This window comes from Schizosaccharomyces pombe (assembly GCF_000002945.2).
Source record: "Schizosaccharomyces pombe strain 972h- genome assembly, chromosome: III".
NCBI classification, from domain to species: domain Eukaryota; kingdom Fungi; phylum Ascomycota; class Schizosaccharomycetes; order Schizosaccharomycetales; family Schizosaccharomycetaceae; genus Schizosaccharomyces; species Schizosaccharomyces pombe.
In genome coordinates, this window is record NC_003421.2 from 115,451 (window position 1) to 137,795 (window position 22,345).

Here is a 22,345-nt window from a genome sequence, read left to right on the forward strand (position 1 = left end):
ATCTACATACATCTTTCATTGGCTTTGTACATAGTTATCATTACAAGTCTAAAAAAATTCACTCTTTTCTTATTCAATGTCAATCCAAGAGAAAAGATTGTGGTAATGTTGTAGGAGCATGTTTAATAAATTACTATAGCAAATTACTTTTTATTCCCAAGGTGTTTATCTATAATAGTTAATATTTTAGTCGCTACATAAAATTTTACCAAAGAGTACTTGTATACTAATTCTAAATGCCTTCTGACATAAAACGCCTAGGAAAACAAACGCAAACAAGGCATCGACTTTTTCAATAACCAACCAAAAAAATTTTACATTAGTCTTTTTTTAATGCTGAGAAAGTCTTTGCTGATATGCCTTCCAACCAGCTTCTCTATATCTCTTGGCTTCGACAACAGGATTACGACCAGCTCCATAGACTCCACGACCAACAATGATGATATCGCTACCGCAGTTTACAATCACTTCTTCAGGAGTACGATATTGCTGTCCCAGCCCGTCTCCTTTAACATCCAAGCCGATACCAGGGGACATAGTTATGTAGTCGCTTTGAAGGTTAGGAAATCGACGACCAGCTATAAAGCCAAAGCAAAAATCGGTATGCTTCTCAAACCATTCTAAGGTTTTCTCTGTGTAGGAACCAGTAGCCAAAGAGCCTTTGGAAGACATTTCAGCCAAAAGCAAGAGACCACGTCCCAAAGGTAAACCAACTTCTTTGAGGCCTTGTATAATACCCTCGCCTGGCACTGTATGGCAATTTGTGATATGAGCCCAAGAAGCAATTTTGTACACACCAGATGCATATTGTAGCTTGACGGTATTTCCAATGTCTGCGAATTTGCGATCCTCAAAGATAAGAAAACGATGCTTTTTACCTAAGGCCACCAGTTTTTCTACCATATCCTGGTCGAAATCCTCGACAACGTCAATATGTGTCTTGATAACACAGACATAGGGTCCAATTTTATCTACCAATTCTAAGATTTCGGATTTCTTCGTCAAATCGACCGCGACTGACAAGTTGCTTTGCTTTTCTTCCATCAAAGCCAACAATTCCTTGGCAATGGGATTTTTCATCCCCTCAGCTCTAGCTGAATAGCTTTGAAATACTCTAGCATCCATAACTTTGCTTTTAAACCTTTAATTTCGATCCAAGCAAAAAAGAGGTTCTTGGTAGGACAATACGGTAAGAAAACACGACATGTGCAGAGATGCCGACGAAGCATAGTTAAACTGGGATGGTAAAATCAATTAAGAATTTATAAAGACAAAATTGTATAAGTCTCTAAAACATCTTAATTATACCTCACAGAACTATCTAAAATATATTCACAAAGTGCAAACATTATCATGAAAAAGAACCATTTTAATTTAAAGCAAGGGCATTAAGGCTTATTTACAGAATTTCTTACTTTTGTAAAGATTATAAGGCTGATTATCTTTTTCACCATGCCAAAAATTACACAAGATAGAATGGATGTTTGAAATTAAACGTGAGTATACAAACAAATACACTAGGTAAATCGAAACATTTTTTTCTCCATTAAGTAACAAATTCCTATTTAGAGAAAGAATGCTGAGTAGATTAAATAATCTATACAAACTTTTTTAACACAAATGCATACATATAGCCAGTGGGATTTGTAGCTAAGCTTCAGGAGTTTTATCCATTTAATGTATGGAATCAAAATTTAAAGCTTCTGTCAAAGTTTAACAATATTTCTTTTGGTTTAAATCAAATCTTCCATGCGATTAAGAAGATAGATGCTGAACAAAAGAAGCACATGGATAACCACAAAAGCAGTTTGCTCATGGGTACAACCATGAATTTTTTTTTCGACAATGATTCAAAGACCAGTATATCCAATACGCATCCTAGAATCTAGTCAAAGAAGAACCTAAAGTAGAGATGCAAATGCGCTAAAAAGAGTGGATATAAATTCAATATCATTTATAAAACAACTTCTTCCATTAAAAATTCCTTGGGCAAAACAAAAGTTCCAATCATAAAAAGTTAATAAGTTCTGAGTTGTGTCAAATCTGACATGGCATTCCTCAATAATGACACTCACTCATTATGTAAGCATCGAAAACATATTAAAATCTATACAAGCTGTTTTGTCATTACGGTCTGGCATCAACTTTTTTAGAGGCGGTACGAAGATGATTTTGCACACGGATAACCAATTCTTCATGAGATCCGCTAGTTTTAAGTGAATTTTTTTTACAATACTCAATTAACTGTTTTTTTGACCATTGACTAGGAGGACTTTGAGAAATGGAGGATGAAGCTGTCTCCCTGGAATTGTCTGTGATAGGACTAACTACAACCGCCAGGGAAGAAGCAGCAATAATTGCAGCAAACGATAAAGTTAAGACATTAGCTATTTTCATCGAAGATGAAATACAAATGAGTAAAAAGAACCCAAAAATGAAAACTGTTATTAAAAAGGAGATTTTGAAAATTTAAAGGTTGAGGTAAAGAACGGTTGTAGAAGACGAGCATCTAGAGGAAGACGCCCCCAACTGTGGCCAACGTTTTTCATTACCCAAATTCATCTGACATTGATTATGATACATTGAAGGTGTGCTTACATCTTTCTAGTCATTATTTTGATACCACCACTTAGAATATCCATTTCAACTTCTACCGATTTTCAATCGTGTTACGAAAACTTATTGTAATCGATTCAACGTTTTACTTGACATTAATTTTTTAAGCATATCTACTTTCTTATAAAGAATTGTACTAGTACTCAAACAATGAGTTGTTAAGATAATTGTGTATAAAATTTCATAAATCTAAACATATATCATCACAATGACAAAAAAAACTCAAATATGGAGTGCTTTATCTCCATCATTTCAAACGCCCTTAAATAAGGAGCTTATCTTTTTGATTCTAAGTTTCGTTCATTAAAGGAAAAAAACATTCCCATCAAAACAATTAGTACAACAGTTCATCAGATTTAAAGAGAGCTAAGGACCTTGTCAGCGGAGGAAATATCAACATCGGTGACCTCGTTCTCAATGAAAACCTTGACAACCTTGCCATTCTCGACAACAGCGGCATAACGCTTGGAGCGAAGAGGGCCCAAAAGACCGCTAGCGTCGAAGCCAGCATCAAAGGCCTTGGTAAACTCTCCGTTCCAGTCGGCGACAAAGTGAACACCACTTTGCTCACCACCGTCGAAAGACTTCTTCCAAGCCTTGGTGACGAAAACGTCATTTACGGCAACGACATAGATTCCGCTGATGCCCTTGGCAGCAAATTGCTTCTCATTTGCAATATAGCCAGGAACTTGAGAAGAACAAGGAGGAGTGAAAGCGCCGGGAACACCGACAATGATGAATTTGCCTTGAGAAGGGAATTCAACAACCTCTTCGGGCTTGTTTTCCCAAAGAGTAACTTTAGGCAAAGTAGATCCGACAGCAACCATTTTTAATAGTAGTAATAAATTTGTGTAAAAGTTAAAGCAAGTGGTATAAAATCTTTAGGAGTAACGGCGTATTCAAAAAATGTCGTTCAAGTTTAAAGATAGTATTATCAAGACAAATGGGCACATGTCGTTAATATATATACCTTTCTACAAAAACGAATCTTTTGGTGACGTCAAATCACCAAATTTGTCGGGATGGAAGATTTTTTTTCTTTACTGTTCTTCATCTTTGTATGAAGAGCTTTGTGGGCTGCGAGTGGTGGAAAATCCCAACCGGCACTGAGACCGCGCACAGCTGCGTTTTCAATGGTTCGTGCGATATTCGGTATTTGACTGTTGTAAAAAGGCAAGAAACGCTGAGACAAAGTGTTTACTAGACAGCCATTTTTATTAAAAAGAAAAAGAAAATGGCAATAGAGAAGATTACGTTATCGGGTAGTATGCATGCCCGGGTGTTAATTATTCCTTTGAAATTTTGAATTTTTAAGGTTTTAACGAAGTGATGATGTTTTTCTTGTTTAATTTTCACATCAATATCAGCAGTAACGTTAAGAAAAAAGTTTGATTCATTTTCAAGGTTGTTTAATTGCTTTCAAGAAAGTCACTGTAGTTTCCCCTCTAAAATAGGTGAGAAATTTTCATCAAATTCGATTCATCACTTCCTGCACCTCTCGGAACTGTAGATACCTTTTCAAAATTTATTGCTCACGATTTGCTTTGCGGTATCTATGAACAGATAAATGGCGCAAACCCCGACGTGGTATAACGAACCGCAAATTTTTGAGTCCTCGAATTCATTTACGAATTAGAAATGTTAACACAAAGACCACACTTGTGTTCGTCAAATCAATTTTCCGTGGTATTGCGACACAATTAGCCAGTGCTATGAATAGAGCGAGAAAGGTGGAAAAATTGACAAACGCGTCTCACGCATCAATTGCTCGTCAAAATCTCTCTAAAAAATTTTAAAAAGAGTATTAAAATATATTGAAACGTTGTGAAAAATTTATTTTATAGCTAATACTCAAATATCACGATTTTACCGCTTCTACCATCTGACTGGTAATTGATAAGTACGTATACAAACACATTCCACGTGTCTATTCAGCAATTATTTAAGGTACAGTAAAGATGCAAAATATCGTACGTACTGCATCGCTATAAGTTTTAACAAGGACTATTACATCACAAAAGACATTAATGGTAAGCTAAGTGTCTATGTTTATACGATTTACCGAACTAGAAGGTAGGATGAATTTGGGTTTCCTAAGAGTTATTATATACAAATACATCAGTGCAATAATAATGAAGTATATCAGTAGCAAAGGATGGATTTGGGAAAACGGATGTGGAATAGTGAATTTTCGAAAGTAATCCTTTTTCATTGTAGCTAACATTTTGTTCTTCTCCCTTTCTCATGATGCAAGTAACGGAGTTAGATGTTTAGAATCTCATTTTCTTTTTCCAAAGAACGATTAACGGAAAATTCAAAGGTTTTGTACGTTTAATCATTAATAAAAAAAAAATAATAATAATAATGATAATAATATAAACTATTACCTAGTAAAAAAATACATACGATAAGAATTGTAGTGAAATATGAAAATGAATTTTTTATTAATTTAGATTTTTTAAAGATTAAACTCATTGAATCATATTAAGCATAAAAAGACTGGTTTTTTTAATATTTCAATTTTTTTGCATAAATTTGTTTTACATAGATTTTTTAAATTGTATTTTTCTAGATATTAGTCCTATGGGATTGGAAAGCCCAACATTAAATGGATAAAAATCATATGTCAAATACATTCCGATGGAATCTCATTTGAATATTTGTTCAATACCAAATAACAAACAAATAGGGAGAATTAAAAATCAAAAATAGCTTCTTGGTATTCATTAAAGTTTCAAGGTTTCATAGGTTATTAAGCCGATTTCCAAAAAAAAAAAAAATTAGCTTTTCTAAATAAAAATTGTCGATCGCTCACCAGCATTTATAATCATGGCTAGGATCTTTGCTTAATGTGTTTTGCATTTCAAGGATCCCCACATAAAGATTAATTGCATGTATACAACTGCTGCTAATCCTAGGCAAAGCGAAATGAAACCAACTGTGGTTATATTATAAATCGCACCACCACAAATGGAGCCAAAAGTATTGGACAAAGACACTCCTACTTGTACGACTATGCTGGCGGTATTATGATGCCTTGGATGCAACTGTTTGGACGAAAGGGAAATTAGAGGCGCAGATCCAATGCTATAGCCATAAATCATCAACGAATACAAGAAAAAATAAACTTGCATGGGTAGCTTGTGAACTGCATCTAATACTAGATGAATGGCTACTGCCAAAATTCCCAAGAATAGGCCTCCCAACATGATGTGTCGGTCTTCGAGCCATCGAGACAAAAATGAACTCGCTAGAATAAAAGGTGCCACGATTAATGCGGATAATGCTATAAAATTTCCTGATTGAAAAGCATCGTAATTATAAAGTTTTCCTGTGTAAATGGAAATACTAGCTTGGTAGCCGTTCACGGTAAAGTATGCTATAAATGCCACTTCCGCTAAAAAGAAAAGCAAAAATTTATGTTTCCAACTCAACTTTGGCCTGTCCTCATCATCATTTTCTTTTTGTTGTGAAACTTTTTCGCTTTTGTCAGCCGTTACCTCTTTGAAGAAGAATATGATAGTTAGCATATAAAAAAACCACATAAACAACATGACCCATGATGCCACTGTGTACTGATTCCAAACAGCGTTCTTTGAATGAATTGTCGCTTTTGCTAATATACCTCCAAGGAAGGGACCTGCCATGAATCCTAAGGTCTGCGCTAAGATGTTCATTGTTGCCAAGAATGTTCGACGATTTTGTCCGACGAGCAACTTATCTGTTGTATATTTTTTGTGATATAAGAAGGTAGTGAACCCAATACCGTTCAGCATTCGCCCGATTAGAATTAGATAGATCCAATTGGCACGATATGCCATGCAATAAAGTAAATGGCCAAAAATGTGAGCAAACGAAGATACTACCATTGGTCGGAAGTACAGAGTATAACCGTTAGCCGACTTTGGGTTTGCAAAGCAAAGCATGGGATAAAGAAATATTAACGAAATTAAAGTGGGAATCCCAATTACCAAACCTGAAAATGCATTTGTACCACCAAGGCTTTGAGTGTAAGAGGCCGACGTGGGTAAGGCCACAGCCAAGGACATATCGGACATTAAGCTGTTAATCAATATGAACGCAATGGATACCTTTGGGGGCAGTTTGTTGGCATTTTCGTCTACAGGATAAGTTGGAACAAGACTTGAACGATTACTCTGAAATGTTTCAGTAACCGACTCGACTTCTGATGCTTTCTTTGGATAGGTATAAAATTCATATTCTTCGGATACTTGGTCTACGAAACCAAGATCTTTAGAGGTGACCTTAAAATAAGTCGGCCTACTGTCAACCCTTGATCGGCGACGACTAATACTACTAAAAGAGCCACTTCGTTGTGATGGCTCCATTTGTGGAATACTCCTAGATAATCAAAAATTTTTTTGGTAGATAAGCGATTCAAGGAGTTTTATGCCGATGAAGCCTATAGTATAGCTCGATAGCTTGATCCAGTAATTGAATCTTGCACGTGGCTATTAAGCTATGGTGCAAAACTAATTAGTATCTAATCTTTTCGGACTGAAAGTTATTTTAGCTTACTTGTAGTAAGTGCACTGGAGTATCCGAAATTCGGTGTTTGGATTTTTTCATTTTTTCACTAGTCGCTTATTTTAGTAACTTAGGCGACAAACATCATATAGTTTGTATTAGAAATGATAATTTTAATATTTTTGTTTTTGCCTTTTTTTTCCTTTGTTTTTTTGCTAAAAGAACCCCAAATGTCTATAAAGAGTTTGGTTTGTCTGCAATGTTGGATATCAAACTTGAAAATAATTTAGACTATAGCATGCTTGTTATATTATATTGCTTTTCATTAGCGATGTAGTTAGTTAATTTACTTTGTTTCCTGTTAAATCTTTCGTCGTATATCTACAACTGGTATAGAGTCTCTGATTAAAGTTATACTATCTTTCTAGGCGACTAATACATAAACTCTTTTACTTGATAAATTCAATTTTATAATTGTGATGAAAAGCTAAAGTTTTACTCCAAATTATATAAATAAATAATTTTTGTAAATTTGATAGATATTTTATGTATAGGTATAGATATATATATACTAACAAGGGATTGTGATAATATTATATAAAAAGTCTATTACCTTTTGTATAGCTTACAATATTGTAACAAATTAAGAAATAAATCATATAAAATAGGAATAATTTTTAGCGAACTCTTTGCATTAGAACGAATGAATTTTGTATATTGTATATTATTCATGAGACCCATCTAATACTATTTTTTATATTAATTAAAAAAAAAAAAAAAAAAAANCCTGTTGAAATATGTATTTGGCGCTAAACAATCTCTGAATACTAATAAAATTTTCGCTATAAATATTATCTTGTCATTGTAATGTCATTTTTTTGGCTGTGGAAATATATCGTAAAAGTCATAACTTATCCAAAAGCTATCAAAAATGCAAAAAAATGCATCAAAGTTGATACTTAGAAAACGGCATAAACATGCCATCGTCTTCATTCATAAAATTATCAGTAGGATCATTAGCAAACAAAAGCAATTGAGTTCGACAAGGAGGGCAAAAGTGCGTTTTTAATGCCCGGAAATTGAATTCTTTATTCTAGTTAAAAAAATTACAACTGTAAAATGCGTTTAAGCAGTGTATTTACGCATACATGTATTCGTACACTCCATATATATCTATCTACATACATTCCTTTTCTTTCTTACCTTTATAAGGAATCATAACGTAATTAATGTATTCTAAAATTAATGAAGTGCGCTGCTTTGCCTTTTACAAACCACAAAATTGGTTGATTATACTTATTTTTCATACCAAGATGTACTCTTTTTAACTATAATATATAATACTAAGCATAAAAATTGTCATATAAAAAACGCCAAAAAAAGAAAATATTTTTAATAATTCGTGCATGTATCAAAGCAGTAAAAAGAGACACTGCTGACTTATAATTAGATTAATATCTTTAAAAAAACGGAGTTTGTTAACGAAGGAATGCGATAGACTCGACAGAATTAAAAAGGGGCTCGTTTTGTGCGCTGTGGTGAACAAAAAATATTAGAACCGCGTTTCATTCTTATTTAATTTTTTTGTTATAAAATATCTATGAATTATTAAATGAATCCATTTGTCGTTTCTTTGTTGCTTTTTTCATTCCGTTCGTTGATTATTTGCCAAACTCACTACCATTCAACTCATACTGTACCTATACGTAGCAACTACCTCATACTACTGACTTGAACGTCTTATATGCTTGTGGTGTTGCGTAGCCTTTAATTTAGGTTTTTTACTTATTTCTTATATTATTAATTATCAGTCATTCAAGTTTTTTCACTGTTTAGAGCACTTGCTTCTCATTTGCAACTTGTCATCCATATCTATCTAGCTACCTCATTTATTCGACAGTTAAAACATCAGCCTAATCCTTCTACCTCCCTTCTTTTACTTTTCTCATTTTTATCTCGTTTCAGCTTTTAACTGATTTGCTTACATCTGTATTTTGTAGCGTGCCAAATGATTACAACACTTGCCATTGCTCTTTTCATTGCTGTGGTCGCCATCCATTCACATATACGAAGAAAAATATGCAAGGAAATTGGAATTCGACTTATCAAAAAGATAGCCCCTGTGAAAGCTAGTTTATACAAACAAGTGGGCGTGGAGCCGAAACTAGCAAGAACCGTCGGGTTTTTTCATCCTTACTGCAATGCTGGAGGCGGAGGTGAACGAGTATTATGGACAGCTGTCAAATCTGTCCAAACGGAGTTTCCAAATGTTATTTCTGTTGTGTATACTGGCGACAATGTTAGTAAAGCCGAAATTCTGCGCAGAGTCAAGAATACATTTGAAATCGACCTGGATTCTTCCAAAATAGTTTTTGTTTATCTAAAACTTCGTTTCCTTGTGTCCGCCACTACTTGGCATCGGTTTACATTGCTTGGACAATCGCTAGGAAGTATGATTTTAGGTTTCGAAGCTATTTATCGATTTGCACCTGACATTTTCATTGACACCATGGGATATGCTTTCACTTTTTGTGTCGTTAAAAGCTTCCAAAATATTCCTGTCGGCGCGTACGTTCATTATCCCACGATTTCTACCGACATGCTAAAGTCCTTAAAACAAGTATCTCTACTTGCTAAGGTTAAAATGGCTTACTGGAGATGGTTCGCTCAGTTGTATTCAGATGCCGGATCTCATGCGGACTATGTGATGACTAACTCTTCATGGACGAGAAACCACATTGCATCTCTTTGGGGGAAAGATATTCAACTCTCCGTTGTTTTCCCCCCCTGTAACACTTCAGAGCTTGAAAAGATCGACATTAACAGAAAGCGCGAACCCACTCTTCTTTATCTTGCACAATACAGACCTGAAAAGAATCATGAAAATGTACTTCGTAGTTTTGCTCTCTATTTTGAACAGCATCCTGATTCTCCAGCGAAGCTATTACTGGTCGGTAGCGTTCGAGGTGAAGAAGACATGTGTTTTGTGAATCATTTGAAGACCCTTGCGACTGAACTCAACTTACAATCAAAAGTCAAATTTGTTGTAGATGCTCCTTGGCCCAAGGTAGTTGAGTATCTAGGTACTTGCTCTATAGGTGTCAATTACATGTGGAATGAGCATTTTGGGATTGGTGTCGTTGAATACATGGCTGCTGGTTTAATACCTGTTGTCAACAATTCGGGTGGCCCAAAGTTCGATATCGTGATTCCATGGATTGGAAAGCCTACAGGTTTTCATGCTAGCACCATTAGCGAATATGCTGAAGCCTACCATAAAGCTCTTACATTGAGTCCTCAAGAGCAATTAGAGATGAGAATCAATGCTCGTTCAGCTTGCGCTCGTTTTGGCGAACACGTTTTTATGCGCGATTTTGGAAATGTGTTTGCCAAACTCCTTCGTGAAGATTACAGTCGTACCTAATATGTTGTTGTCTATACTGTTTAATTCATGAAAGATGAGGCATTTTTTTTTAAATCCTTTCGTTTCTACTTATTTGTTAGGTGTATCCTTATAAAGTTTATTACTGTTTTTGTTTATTAAACAGTTTACTTTCCCTTTTTTTCGATGAATTTTTAATTCTTCATTACTTCTTCTCACATAATAAATAACAGTTTGGGGCATTAACGTTGTCAATTACAGGCTCTTAATCACCTCTTACGATGTGTATTATTAAATGAGAAGCCCTCATTCATTGTCTCTTTCTTACTGCTTTTAATGCTGTTGTACCAGGTTGGTACTTATTTCTTAATTTAATTGATTCGCTCTTTTGATATTCAAGTAATTCATATCAAATATTCTTGAATAAGGAAATTTGAAAATTATAATTTTCTCATAAAAAATACAGCATAAAATCAGGCTAGGCCGGTACGAAGTTAAGTGCTGACAATATTGTGAAAAGCGAAACTTAAACAAGTACTATAATGCCATTGTAAAACTAATCTCCATACTAACTAGTTTACCGTTAAGTTCGTTGTCGATAAATTTTTACTGAATGGAAATGGTCTTCAGCTAAGAATGCTAACATTATTTTCTGGTAATAAACCTTGACAAACTTGACAACGTAGGTAGGCATTCAAAGAAAATCATAATAATCGAGAACACATTATTATCACAATCAATTAACAATGAGAAATTAATGGTATACTAGTTGTTTAAGGAAAAGCTCACATTCCTATTACCTATTCATTCCAAAGTTCGCGAAAAGGCTATAAAAGGCAATTAAATAGGCTATACCTCCAAAAGAATACGTCTAGCAATAGTTTTTGAATAGGAGAATACGGTAAATGGGTTCTAGGTCTGAAAAATTAATGCACGAAGTTTTTGAACTTCTATACTAATTTTTTATTCATCCCATGAAATTCATTGAATGCTATTTGATATGAGTTTACATAAGTGCGTTGTATACCATTAAGGAAATGCAATACGGTATACGCTAAGTTTGAGAAACTTTTTGTCGTGATAAATAGAATCATTTTAAGTATATATCTTCAGGCAATGATGAGACCTCAGTTCTTTATAAAATAATCAATCTCGATTGCATTTAATTGTTAACCATTCAATTGCAAAAACTATAGCGAAAGCTAGTAATGTCGTTAAGTTTCGTTAAATCAAATCGTATTGTTAAGTAAGTGAAGGAATTTTGTTCCAAAAGCAAAACACCGCTTCTTTTTTAAGAAGAAAATATAGGGGAGATTATAATCAAGAAATTGATTTTTTCCGAGTTGAATTCAACGGAATGTCTCTTAAAGTTCAAAATCCGAATAATGTACGGGTTTACACAGTTTCTGGTGAAGGCGTAACCCAACGCTTACCTAATTGGATTAGTAAAAGGAAATTGAAGAAAGATTATGCTTTGTCTCATAGGATTGAACTTTTACAAGATTTTGAATACCCTGAGGCTAGTAATCGCATCAAATGCACTCGAGACGGCAAATATGCAATGGCAACTGGTGTGTACAAACCTCACATCAAGGTTTTTGACTTTGCAGAAATGTCTTTGAAGTTTGAAAGACACACAGATGCTGAAAATGTTCAGTTTGAGATTCTATCAGATGACTGGACCAAAAGTGTTCATTTACAAACTGATCGAACGGTCGATTTTCACAGTCAGGGCGGAATTCATTATTCTACTCGAATTCCTAAATATGGAAGAGATTTGAAGTACCACTATCCCAATTGTGATTTATACCTTGCGGCTGCTGGCGATGAAGTTTATCGGTTGAATTTAGAACAGGGTCGATTTTTAAATCCTCTCAAAATTGAAAGCGCCCAAATTGACAGTCCGACTGGTGGTGTTAATGTAATAGATATAAATCCTATGCACCAATTGTTGGCTTTTGGGACAGATGCTGGCAGTGTCGAATTTTGGGATCCTCGTGATCGCTCTAGAGTTGGAATACTTGAAATTCCTAGCACTGTACCTTCTACTCCTTATTCCGACAATTCTCGTTCTGTAACAGCTTTAAAATATAGGAACGATGGACTTAATGTTGCGATTGGCCTTTCAGATGGTGCCACCCTGTTATATGATTTACGTTCTTCAAGTCCTTACATGAGCAAAGACCAGGGTTACAGCATGCCCATTAAATCTCTTCACTGGATGGATAGTGCATTAGATGGAACTGCGAGGGTACTTTCTGCTGACTCTAAAATCATTAAGATTTGGGAAAAGGATACAGGGAAGCCTTTTAGCTCTATTGAACCTACGGTTGAGTTGAACGATGTTTGTCCCATTGAGGGTACTGGTTTAATTCTTACAGCTAATGAAGGTTCTCCTATGCACGCATTCTATATTCCATCGTTAAATCCTGCTCCCCGTTGGTGTTCCTTCCTCGATAATATTACAGAAGAAATGGAAGAAAATCCCGCGCCTACTATTTATGATGATTATAAGTTCGTAACTAAGAAAGAACTCCTTAATCTCGGTTTAGATCATCTTGTTGGAACAGGTGTTATTCGTGCTTACATGCATGGTTTCTTTATTGATAATAATCTGTATGAAAAGGCAAGACTGATTGCTAATCCCTTCTCTTATGAGGAACATCGTCAAAAAATTGTCAAAGAACGTCTGGAGAAGCAACGTGCAAGCAAGATTCGTTCTCAGAATCGTCCAAAAGTCAATGCTGGATTGGCATCTCGATTATCTTATCAAGAGAACAAGTTGCGTAAGAAAACTGGCGTTACGGACGGACCTAGCATCCTTGAAGACGAACGTTTCAAAAATGTATTCACAGATAAAGAATTTGAAGTGGATGAAGATACTTTGGAATATAAGCAATTACATCCTTCTAGGTCTGAAGCAAGGGGCCTTACTGCTGCGGAAGAGTCCGAAGAAGAAAAGGAACATACCAAGGGTATTAAGTTTAGTTCTGATGAGGAGTCACTGTCTGATATGGAGGAAGAAAATGAAACCTTCGATGCACTTGTTGACAGAAGAAAGACGGAGCAGCAGGTCAGCAATGAAAAGACACCTCAAGAAACCATTCGTAGTACTCCCTCTGGTATGGAAATGACATTCAAGGTTGAAAAGAAAAAGAAGTCTAAACCTGTTAATCGAGACGAGGATTCAACGTCTGGCAAAAAGAAACAAGTTACTCAAGGTCGACGTTCAGCTAGCAAAAACGTTTTCCGAAACATGTAACCAAAGCACGGTAGAACTGTCAAATTTGTGTTTACCACTACTTGGCGGATATAGAAACATTTGCAGGCGTGCATACATTATCTGTCACTTTTCATAAAAAATTTCTGTGTTGTATACATCTTCATTTAGCTTTATTTTTGGTTTAGCAAGTTGGTATTTGGGTTTCGCATACGATGGATTCGTGTGCTCAAAAAATTAATTTCGGTTTTTAATAGGTAAGCAATAAGCAATTTAATGAAATATCTACTTTATGTATCTATCATTGTTTTATGATTACTTCTTGTTGCAATCTGGCAGTAGTAGATTAGTCGCCCAAAATTTCAAGTTTTGTTTATTTATTTATTTAGAAGCAGGTTCGTTTTTTATATGTAAACTAAATTTGGCTGAATTGAAAACATTGTCAACAAATTATATATATCTTAGCTGTGGTAATGTAAAGAATCTGGTAATCCACTTCGTATTGCAACATCTACTTTTCTCGCCAGTATACCAACCACACTGCAACCTCATGCTATTGAATATAGTCTAATTTCTCTAAGACAGTAAAGCAAGTTTTAAAAGTCATATGTTTTTGATCTTTTTTAAAGAAGTTTCTGTTTTTTGAATTATTTTGAAGAAAATTATTTGTATGTAAGTTTGTGATCGATGGATAGTCATCATATGATGGAAAGATCGTTAACCTTTGAAAGAAACTATTCTCATTTATTTATAATAATATTTATAATAAGAGATATGAGCAGCTCGAACTCCCGAGTGCATGAGGAACAGCCTCCAACAGAAAATCGCAGATATGCGAGACCTACTGCACAAATGAATCGAGTAATTGAACAACAACCAAGGCGTCGCGATTACTTCCAAAACAATGACAACTCTGGTCGCAGAGGTTATAATAGGCATGAAAACAATGGTAATGCGCAGGATGTGGTACGTTCACACTATAACGCGCGTCCTGATTTGGGTTATAAAAAACGACAATTTTCTCCTATTATTCAACTAAAGAGGTTTAACAACTGGATCAAATCTGTTCTCATACAAAAATTCGCACCCCATGCTTCTGATTATCCTATTTTGGTACTAGACATGGGATGTGGAAAAGGTGGTGATTTAATTAAATGGGACAAAGCTGGCATTGATGGATATATTGGGATTGACATAGCTGAAGTTTCCGTAAATCAGGCCAAGAAGAGATACCGTGAAATGCATGCTTCTTTTGATGCACTATTCTACGCTGGCGACTGTTTTTCTAGCTCAATTAACGAATTACTTCCCCCAGACCAAAGAAAATTTGACGTTGTTTCTCTACAGTTTTGCATGCATTATGCATTTGAAAGCGAAGAAAAGGTTAGGGTCTTGTTGGGGAACGTTTCTAAATGCCTTCCTCGTGGTGGAGTAATGATAGGAACGATTCCCAATTCCGATGTAATTGTCAAACATATTAAAATGCTTAAACCAGGAGAAAAAGAATGGGGAAATGACATATACAAAGTCAGATTTCCTGAATCACCTCCACGCTCTTTTCGACCTCCGTATGGAATTCAATATTATTTTTATTTAGAGGATGCTGTTACCGATGTTCCTGAATATGTAGTTCCTTTTGAAGCCTTTCGTGCTGTTGCCGAAGGATACAATCTTGAATTAATATGGGTAAAACCTTTTTTGGACATCTTAAATGAAGAGAAAAACTCTGAAACGTATGGACCCCTAATGGATCGAATGAAAGTCGTTGATAATGAAGGACACCGTGGAATTGGTGGACAGGAAAAAGAAGCAGCAGGATTTTATTTAGCATTTGCCTTTGAGAAGAGGGGAATTTAGTCTTTTCTTTCCTTATCCCACTGATTCACTGTGCAGACCGCATTGTAGAAAGATCTTTCACGCTCGAAAGATCAGTACAGTGGTAGAAAAAAAGATGACTTTAAAAGATGTAGATTAATTTTTGATGGCAATGACTTTTATTTATTTATTCATTTTTATGCCTTTATTCTTTCTTTTTCTGTTTTCATATATTTTATACATAAGTAACATGCTCTCTTTCATTCCAGCTTAAGCGAATAAATAAAGTATGCTCCCAGGCATATTTCATCAAATCAGATTGCCCCAAAAATTGCCTCAAATATTAAGCGATAGCTTAAATCAATGCACCTGTCGGTATTCAACTACCAGCATCCACTGCTACTCTTCTTCCATTTTTTCTTCAGCAACAGTCAAGTTAAAAAACTGGAACGTTTTAATTGATTTGAGAGAAAATTTCTTATGGAGTAATCGATTGATTAAATGATAAATTCACATTGCGCCCTTTTTTAGTCTCGATTGATTAAATGAGTCATCTGCTTTTCGCGTATTACCTTTGCAACGACATTCGCTCATTCCAAAATCTACTGAAGCAAGATGATTCAAAGGTGAAAGAGCCTAGAAAGGGTTTTTCGGAAAAGAGCGGACAAAAACTCCGTATCAACCAAAAAGATCGATACGGACGCACCGTGCTGCACATCGCCGTTTCTGAGAATAAAAATTCCTTTGTTAGATCTCTTTTGCAGCATAAAGGCATTGATGTTTTTGTGCAAGATGAAGAATCTGGATATACGGCGTTGCATCGGGCAATCTACGTTGGCAACTTGGAAGCAGCGTCTTTGCTTTTATCAAAAGATCCCTCCTTCAGATCATTGCGTATTAAAGACAAAGAAGGTCTTTCTCCATTTCAATTTTTATCACGAGTCCTTTCAAGCACTATTCATCCGGTTCTTGACTTACCGATAATAGGAAATGAACTTTATGGCTTTGGTACTAACGTAAACAATACGCTCGGAATAGCAAATGGGAAAGAACCTTCATCGCCAGAAAGAGTGTTTTTACTGAAAAACCAAACAGAGTCTCCCACATCAGGTCAACTCTTTTCCCGAGACAAAATCCTTGATGTGCAGGCTTCCAAATTTCACAGCGTCGTACTAACGGATGAGCCGTCGCAAAATGTTTACGTATGTGGTATTGGTGCTGGAGGGAGAATAGGTTTTAACACGGACGTTCAATATAACTTTATTCCTATTCCTGGTATCATTCATAAAGTTATCCAGATTTCTGTTAGTCATACCCATTCACTTGCTCTTACAAAGTTCGGAAGTATTTATTCGTGGGGAAAGAATGGTTCTGGTGAACTGGGACTTTCTAATGACGAACTGAAAAAGGATGATCCAATTCAAATTACCCCTAGGCGTATCTCTGCATTCAAGGATTATCAGATAATTGGAATGGCGGCTGGAAAAAGTTATAGCGTTGCTTGGACTGACACTGATATTTACAGCTGGGGGTTAAATAATGGCCAATTAGGTATATCTGATCATATTTCAGTTGTTTCTACTCCAAGGAGAGTTGCTGGCTTATTATCGCCTGTCATACATGCCGTTTGTACTACTCGTGCTACGATATGCCTTTTACAAAACAACAGTATAATTGCCTTTTGCAATTATAATCAAGTGAAATTGCCATTCAACGTTGACTTTGGTAGTTCGTTAAAGGTAACTAAGCATCCTCTTTCCCTCACCAGATTTAACGTTAGAAAATTATTAGCTTCAGAAAACAAACTAGCCGTGCTTACAGAACTAGGCGAAGTCTATGAATTTGATATGAAGCTTTTACTTGATCGTGATTCTACCTCTTCCAAGAATTCCACACGAACTTCATTCAAATTTACTCCATTATGGATTTTTGAATCTTCAGACCTTGCAGCTTTAGATATTGCGTGGACCGCTGATAATTCTTTAATACTATGTACTAGAAATGGCACTTGTTGGAAACGGGAGTTAAGGTCAAAAAAGCGAGAAAAGTCATCTAGTAGCCCGTATTCTAGAGGACCATACAAATATAATAGAATTGAAAATTTACAAATGGTTGTTGGAGTCCGTGCGAGCGCTTCTGGATCATTTTTTGCAATTCGAAATGATTATCTTCCACCGCCAATCTACAAGCCTTCGAATATGTTAATTGATCTTTTGCGCTCACTACTTCCCTATGACCACCTTTTACATGTAAGACAACCACGTTTGATTCCTCCCGAAGATGAAGACGGAGTCCCTATTTTTGACGAAGACCGCGCTGCATCCAGCAATGAGATGCAGCTACTTTTTGAAGGATCTATACCGATTCTTACTAGTTATGAAAATTATAAGCAATCATTTTCTGATGTTACTATTTATTGTGGTACTTCTATGTTCCACTCACATAAGTTCATATTGTGTGCTCGATCTTCATTTTTGAGAAAATTATTGCTACAAAAAAAGAAATCGAGTGTCTCCAACATCATTTACATTGAAGAAATCACTCAATCTCATTCAACAATTAGAGTTGAAGATATTCCTCCTTTAGCGGTTGCTATTCTTTTGCATTATTTGTACACGGATACATTGCTTTCTCCATGGCATCTTGATTCACGCTTTTCACCTTTAAAAGAAAACCTTTCAAAACTTGCAAACTTACTGGAGTTACCTCATTTAGCGGAGGTTTTACCGTTTAGTGTTTCCCGCCAACCTTTGCTTTCTTTAACGAATGACATTCTGCAACTATATAATAATTTTTATGTCTTATGCGAAGAAACAATGGATACAGTAATAAAGCTTAAAGATGGAGAGCTCAAGGCACATGGTCTTTTTTTAAGTCTCCGCAGTGAATACTTTAGTTCTTATTTCCAATTTGTTTCTATGGAAAGCAATAGTTTTGACATCCCAATAACCGTCAATTTGTCTCATTTGACTGTTGAGCATATGTCAATTGTTCTTCGTCATGTATACAGTGACTTAAAAGTTGAGCTTTTTGACGATTTGAAAGAATCCGATTTTCATAATTGGTTGGAAACTATGTTCGAAATTTTGTCTATTGCAGACGAGCTTCTTTTTCTTGAACTAAAAAGCATAGCCCAGCAATCCTTACTTCGCTTTTTAAATTTGAAAACTCTACCTACTCTAATGGATCTTTCACTTAGTTATCACGCTGAGGAGCTTTATTCACGATGTATTGATTATGCTTGTCACAATATTGAATTCTTTTTGGAAGCAAATCGTATAAGTGAATGGGATGGTTTCCATTTAAAAAAAGTCGCTCAACGTTTAACTGAATTGCTTTCTGATCAACGAGTACATCTTCCTTCTAGCAAGATTGCTAATAGATTATTGATAAGAGATCCAGTGTTGATGGAAAAAAGAAATTATGAGCTTAAAGTTCTCAGAGAATACTTGTTTTCCCAGGAAAGTTCTCAATTATGGGACGATTCCCCTTATCGGTCTATTTTTGAAGATCGTCGATGCAGCACTTCAGCAGTAATTTTAGAATCTGGAATTGTTCCTTCAAGTAATCAAAGTGATTCATTAAATAAGGAAGATGCTGAGGAGAAGTCTCCTAAACCAAATGTTGTTAACGTTACGAGCATTACAAAGACAGCAGGAGCTTCTGTTGAAATTCAAAACAATATAGAGTCTGCTTCGTCAGGAGGGGATAAAACACAATTAAATGGTCCTGGGGCTGATCAACCTGTTACTGCAACAATTACTTTTGACAAAACGAGTCCATGGAGGAATAGGGAAAATCTTTCTCATAATAACAACACTACTAGAGCTAGTCTTAGAGAATTGCTGGAGCAAGAGAAAGCTGATGCTTCAACTACTACGGTTTTGTCTGATTCTAGATTTATGAAAGCTCCAACTAAAAAATCCCAACGTGAGAAAAAAAAGGAGCTTTCAAAGCAAGTGCCTATTTCCAAAACAAATGTTGGCCACATCGATATCGAGTTGGGTAAATCGAATCACTCAAACCCTTGGTCTGTAGCAACACATCAGAGGGGCAGTTTTTCGTCATCAACTGGAGTGAAAAAGTCATTTAATGGTATTCTTAGAGAGGCAGCTCGAGAGGAAGGTTCATCTCAAGTAATTTATCAAGAATCGAAGAAGCGCATTTCCAATGGTTCTCCAACTAGTTGGAACCTACTTACTAAACCATCTCCCCGATCTGCTTCTTTACCAAAAAATAGCCAACCTTTATCGATTTCGGAGATTATGACTGAGCAGAAAGAAGAAATTGAGAGTCAAAAGAGGAGATCATCTTTTAGAAAAACAATTGAGGAGATACAACAGGAAGAGGAGTTTCAAAAGTGGTGGGAGGAGGAGAGTTTGAGAGTACAGAAAGAACTTGGAATCCTTAAAACTGAAAGAGATACCTCTACGAATAGAAAACAGGGACAAGCTTCTAAACAACCTCAACGAAGGCACAGAAAGGAAAAAGATTCCAAAGTGTCAGAGTCCACTGCGGAGTTTAAATCTCTTCCTATTGATATACCAAGGACTACTCACAAGAAAGGAAAAGCACGTGCAGTCAAATGACCATAACAACGACTATATACAAAAAATTCAGGACATTAATTTATTCAACTTATGAAGAGATACTTTAATAGATATGTATAAGAAAAAATATTTGCTACATGGTGAATTATTTATTAAGCTTTTGTTTCACGATACCAATCACACATTTTACATACGCTAAAAATTCAATATTTGAAAATAATAAAATTGAATAGGAAACTTTGGTCATAAAGAAATTCAAAGCACGTACGGAATGAATACAAGAATTCGATATACACGGTAATTTATAGTGTATCAAGGACAGATCCAATTGTAGTGGAAAAATTATAGGAGAAATGATGCTGCTTCGTAAATTCACTAGAGAAACCGTGACAAGCAATTACAAAACGAGCAAAGATAAGGTTTGTTTCCATTCACCTAAATCATCGCAAAATAGCCAGAGGTCAAAACGGAAAGGGCAAGAACAGCATAACCGGTACGATAGACACCCTTTAGACTTAACTCCTTGGTGGTATCCCAGATCAAGTGACGAATACCGTTAAAAATGTGGAAAGTCAAAGGATAAGAAATAACAAACTTAGCAGGAACTTTGATCCAGGTGGGAACTTGCTGAATAAGACCAGAAATGGTAGCTGTATCCAAAGAGTATCCAGCGAGAGGAGCCACCAAGTAGCCCATAGCGAAAGCATAAAGAGTACCGGCGACAACACAACCAGTGATACGATGTAAACTGGATAGATACCAAGTCAATTGAGGTTCATAGATAGTCAAATGAGGAGAATTTGGACGGTGAACACGCTGGGAAGCAAGACGAGAATTAGCCTCCGTCTGGGTCAAATGTTCGGTTGCAATAGAGCGTCTCCAAACATTTCGTAAAGTAGAGCGGCCAGCAGGGCGCAACAGTTGAGCAGCCGGACGGAATAAAGAAGAGCTTAGGCAGAATGAGCGAGTTGCGAACATGGTCAAATTGGGTCGCAAAAAAAAAGGGGGATAATTCAAATTTTTAAAAGAATACTTATTCAATAGTTGTACAGTGTAAAAAATGGATGCAGACACAAGTTTTCAACTGATTAATTATATGTGTACTGCAACAAATGGTATTGGTAGCTAGAGGAATTGCGCAGTATGTTATTGGAAGATATTTTCCGCTTAGCAATTCGCTCGCTGTAGGCAATAATGTTAAAAGGCCGGAGTTCGAATTATAGAAACCGACCAATTTTATATTTTGATAAAAACCATTTTCTTTTAATAATTTGGAAATTTTGTCGAGAGGCATTCACAATAAAGATTTTCTGCATTTTTTGAAGACAGCTATTGTATTAAAAAACTGATTGGAAAGTGGAAAAGGTATATTAATATTTTGGCAAAGGATTTCATTTACTAGGTAAAAATTTGTCGCCTCAATTTAACAGTACTTTTTGCAGGGAAAAAGGGTATAAAGATAATTTACGGAAAAGTTAATAGATAAAAAGACTTAAAGAATGTCCTTTTCAGAAGATCAAGCAATGGAAGAAGCCAAACTGAGAAATGATGAAACTGAAGAGCAGGATCCAGTGGTGCGGACATATCCGGTATTTTTCTCACCCGGACTTAGAAATAATCTTTTACTAAATCAATTTCCCCTTCGTCCTAAAAACCGCACATACAGTGATGCAAATGGTGAAGCACCAATCGATGTTCGAGTGAAACCGAAGACTGGCTGGATGGAGGTCGATGTACCCATTCCTACAACAAAATACTATAATGAGGATAAGGCAATGAAATATGGTAACGGCAAAAAGCCAATTCAGACCCAAACACTTTCTGGAAGACTTCAGAAACCAAGGACCAATTTGATGGTCGGTCTAATTCGCGACGGGCAATTTCATATTGTGCCGTTGCGCGGTTTAACGCAGCTGAGGCCCTCAATGAAACATGTAAATGAATATACACAAAAGTTAAAGGCTGCTGCTGGCCCTTCAAATTCTTCGTCTGGTACGTCTACCCCACGTGGACCCATTCGCGCAGTGCAGGTTACTGCCAAACAAAATACAGAAGCACCAAAAGTCTCCACCACTCACATAGTTAGAGCAACAGAGGAGGAGGAATGGGTTGAGTTGGACTGTCGCCCAGAACGCGAGTCCGAGTCAATATTGAAGCAATTAGAATGTCCCATCGAACATCAACCAAACGAGTGCGCTGCTGTTGATGAAGATTACTCCTTTATTTAGTTTAATCAATGCGTTTATGTATATATTTCTTCACGTAAAAACTGCT

At 35.9% G+C, this 22,345-nt stretch overlaps 10 protein-coding genes, 12 long non-coding RNA genes and 1 other non-coding gene across 23 annotated transcripts; 9 read left to right on the forward strand and 14 right to left on the reverse strand.

Annotated features, from left to right (window-relative positions):
- Window positions 1–138: 138 nt before the first annotated feature.
- Window positions 139–1,175, reverse strand: ura4 (orotidine 5'-phosphate decarboxylase Ura4). Its single transcript, NM_001022700.3, has one exon. It carries the CDS (start codon window positions 1,123–1,125, stop codon window positions 331–333), a length of 795 nt encoding a protein of 264 aa, NP_587705.1. The 5' UTR covers window positions 1,126–1,175; the 3' UTR covers window positions 139–330.
- Window positions 1,176–2,127: 952 nt separating this feature from the next.
- Window positions 2,128–2,483, reverse strand: new25 (the record flags this gene model as incomplete). Its single annotated transcript, NM_001355860.2, has 1 exon — window positions 2,128–2,483. Exon 1 carries the CDS (start codon window positions 2,395–2,397, stop codon window positions 2,128–2,130), a length of 270 nt encoding a protein of 89 aa, NP_001343178.1. The 5' UTR covers window positions 2,398–2,483.
- A 288-nt stretch (window positions 2,484–2,771) lies between these two features.
- On the reverse strand, window positions 2,772–3,549 carry pmp20 (thioredoxin-related chaperone Pmp20). Its single transcript, NM_001022701.3, has one exon. The coding sequence runs from the start codon at window positions 3,441–3,443 to the stop codon at window positions 2,973–2,975; it is 471 nt and encodes a 156-aa protein (NP_587706.1). The 5' UTR covers window positions 3,444–3,549; the 3' UTR covers window positions 2,772–2,972.
- Window positions 3,520–4,512, reverse strand: SPOM_SPNCRNA.1110. Its single transcript, NR_149960.1, has one exon. It is a non-coding gene; the product is annotated as a non-coding RNA, possible alternative UTR (long non-coding RNA).
- On the forward strand, window positions 3,756–4,689 carry SPOM_SPNCRNA.1111. Its single transcript, NR_149961.1, has one exon. It is a non-coding gene; the product is annotated as a non-coding RNA (long non-coding RNA).
- On the forward strand, window positions 4,663–4,754 carry SPOM_SPNCRNA.455. The gene has a single exon (NR_150842.1). It is a non-coding gene; the product is annotated as a small non-coding RNA (non-coding RNA).
- Window positions 4,671–4,924, reverse strand: SPOM_SPNCRNA.6708. Its single transcript, NR_196050.1, has one exon. It is a non-coding gene; the product is annotated as a non-coding RNA (long non-coding RNA).
- Window positions 4,925–5,089: 165 nt separating this feature from the next.
- Window positions 5,090–7,180, reverse strand: SPOM_SPCC330.07C (transporter). Its single transcript, NM_001022702.3, has one exon. It carries the CDS (start codon window positions 6,963–6,965, stop codon window positions 5,463–5,465), a length of 1,503 nt encoding a protein of 500 aa, NP_587707.1. The 5' UTR covers window positions 6,966–7,180; the 3' UTR covers window positions 5,090–5,462.
- SPOM_SPNCRNA.6709 lies at window positions 5,516–7,174 on the forward strand. Its single transcript, NR_196051.1, has one exon. It is a non-coding gene; the product is annotated as a non-coding RNA (long non-coding RNA).
- Window positions 7,181–7,313: 133 nt separating the features above from the next.
- On the forward strand, window positions 7,314–7,556 carry SPOM_SPNCRNA.6710. The gene has a single exon (NR_196052.1). It is a non-coding gene; the product is annotated as a non-coding RNA (long non-coding RNA).
- A 1,259-nt stretch (window positions 7,557–8,815) lies between these two features.
- alg11 (GDP-Man:Man3GlcNAc2-PP-Dol alpha-1,2-mannosyltransferase Alg11) lies at window positions 8,816–11,684 on the forward strand. Its single transcript, NM_001022703.3, has one exon. It carries the CDS (start codon window positions 9,113–9,115, stop codon window positions 10,526–10,528), a length of 1,416 nt encoding a protein of 471 aa, NP_587708.1. The 5' UTR covers window positions 8,816–9,112; the 3' UTR covers window positions 10,529–11,684.
- Window positions 10,165–10,367, reverse strand: SPOM_SPNCRNA.6711. The gene has a single exon (NR_196053.1). It is a non-coding gene; the product is annotated as a non-coding RNA (long non-coding RNA).
- SPOM_SPNCRNA.6712 lies at window positions 10,909–11,622 on the reverse strand. The gene has a single exon (NR_196054.1). It is a non-coding gene; the product is annotated as a non-coding RNA (long non-coding RNA).
- A 69-nt stretch (window positions 11,685–11,753) lies between the features above and the next one.
- Window positions 11,754–14,010, forward strand: enp2 (rRNA processing protein Enp2). Its single transcript, NM_001022704.3, has one exon. The coding sequence runs from the start codon at window positions 11,844–11,846 to the stop codon at window positions 13,746–13,748; it is 1,905 nt and encodes a 634-aa protein (NP_587709.1). The 5' UTR covers window positions 11,754–11,843; the 3' UTR covers window positions 13,749–14,010.
- Window positions 14,011–14,242: 232 nt separating this feature from the next.
- On the forward strand, window positions 14,243–15,563 carry pcm1 (mRNA 5'-cap (guanine-N7-)-methyltransferase Pcm1; the record flags this gene model as incomplete). The annotated part of the gene is made up of 2 exons (NM_001355861.2): window positions 14,243–14,378; window positions 14,438–15,563. Exon 2 carries the CDS (start codon window positions 14,481–14,483, stop codon window positions 15,561–15,563), a length of 1,083 nt encoding a protein of 360 aa, NP_001342758.1. The 5' UTR covers window positions 14,243–14,378; window positions 14,438–14,480.
- Window positions 14,473–15,676, reverse strand: SPOM_SPNCRNA.6713. The gene has a single exon (NR_196055.1). It is a non-coding gene; the product is annotated as a non-coding RNA (long non-coding RNA).
- Window positions 15,677–15,944: 268 nt separating this feature from the next.
- On the forward strand, window positions 15,945–20,110 carry btb1 (BTB/POZ family ubiquitin-type ligase substrate adaptor Btb1; the record flags this gene model as incomplete). The annotated part of the gene is made up of 1 exon (NM_001022706.2): window positions 15,945–20,110. Exon 1 carries the CDS (start codon window positions 16,067–16,069, stop codon window positions 20,108–20,110), a length of 4,044 nt encoding a protein of 1,347 aa, NP_587711.1. The 5' UTR covers window positions 15,945–16,066.
- SPOM_SPNCRNA.6714 lies at window positions 18,327–18,713 on the reverse strand. The gene has a single exon (NR_196056.1). It is a non-coding gene; the product is annotated as a non-coding RNA (long non-coding RNA).
- On the reverse strand, window positions 18,837–19,045 carry SPOM_SPNCRNA.6715. The gene has a single exon (NR_196057.1). It is a non-coding gene; the product is annotated as a non-coding RNA (long non-coding RNA).
- SPOM_SPNCRNA.6716 lies at window positions 19,256–19,951 on the reverse strand. Its single transcript, NR_196058.1, has one exon. It is a non-coding gene; the product is annotated as a non-coding RNA (long non-coding RNA).
- A 163-nt stretch (window positions 20,111–20,273) lies between the features above and the next one.
- sdh3 (succinate dehydrogenase cytochrome B subunit) lies at window positions 20,274–21,198 on the reverse strand. Its single transcript, NM_001022707.3, has one exon. It carries the CDS (start codon window positions 21,047–21,049, stop codon window positions 20,507–20,509), a length of 543 nt encoding a protein of 180 aa, NP_587712.1. The 5' UTR covers window positions 21,050–21,198; the 3' UTR covers window positions 20,274–20,506.
- Window positions 21,185–22,101, reverse strand: SPOM_SPNCRNA.1112. Its single transcript, NR_149962.1, has one exon. It is a non-coding gene; the product is annotated as a non-coding RNA, possible alternative UTR (long non-coding RNA).
- On the forward strand, window positions 21,354–22,333 carry rpc37 (DNA-directed RNA polymerase III complex subunit Rpc37). The gene has a single exon (NM_001022708.3). It carries the CDS (start codon window positions 21,571–21,573, stop codon window positions 22,297–22,299), a length of 729 nt encoding a protein of 242 aa, NP_587713.1. The 5' UTR covers window positions 21,354–21,570; the 3' UTR covers window positions 22,300–22,333.
- Window positions 22,334–22,345: the final 12 nt, after the last annotated feature.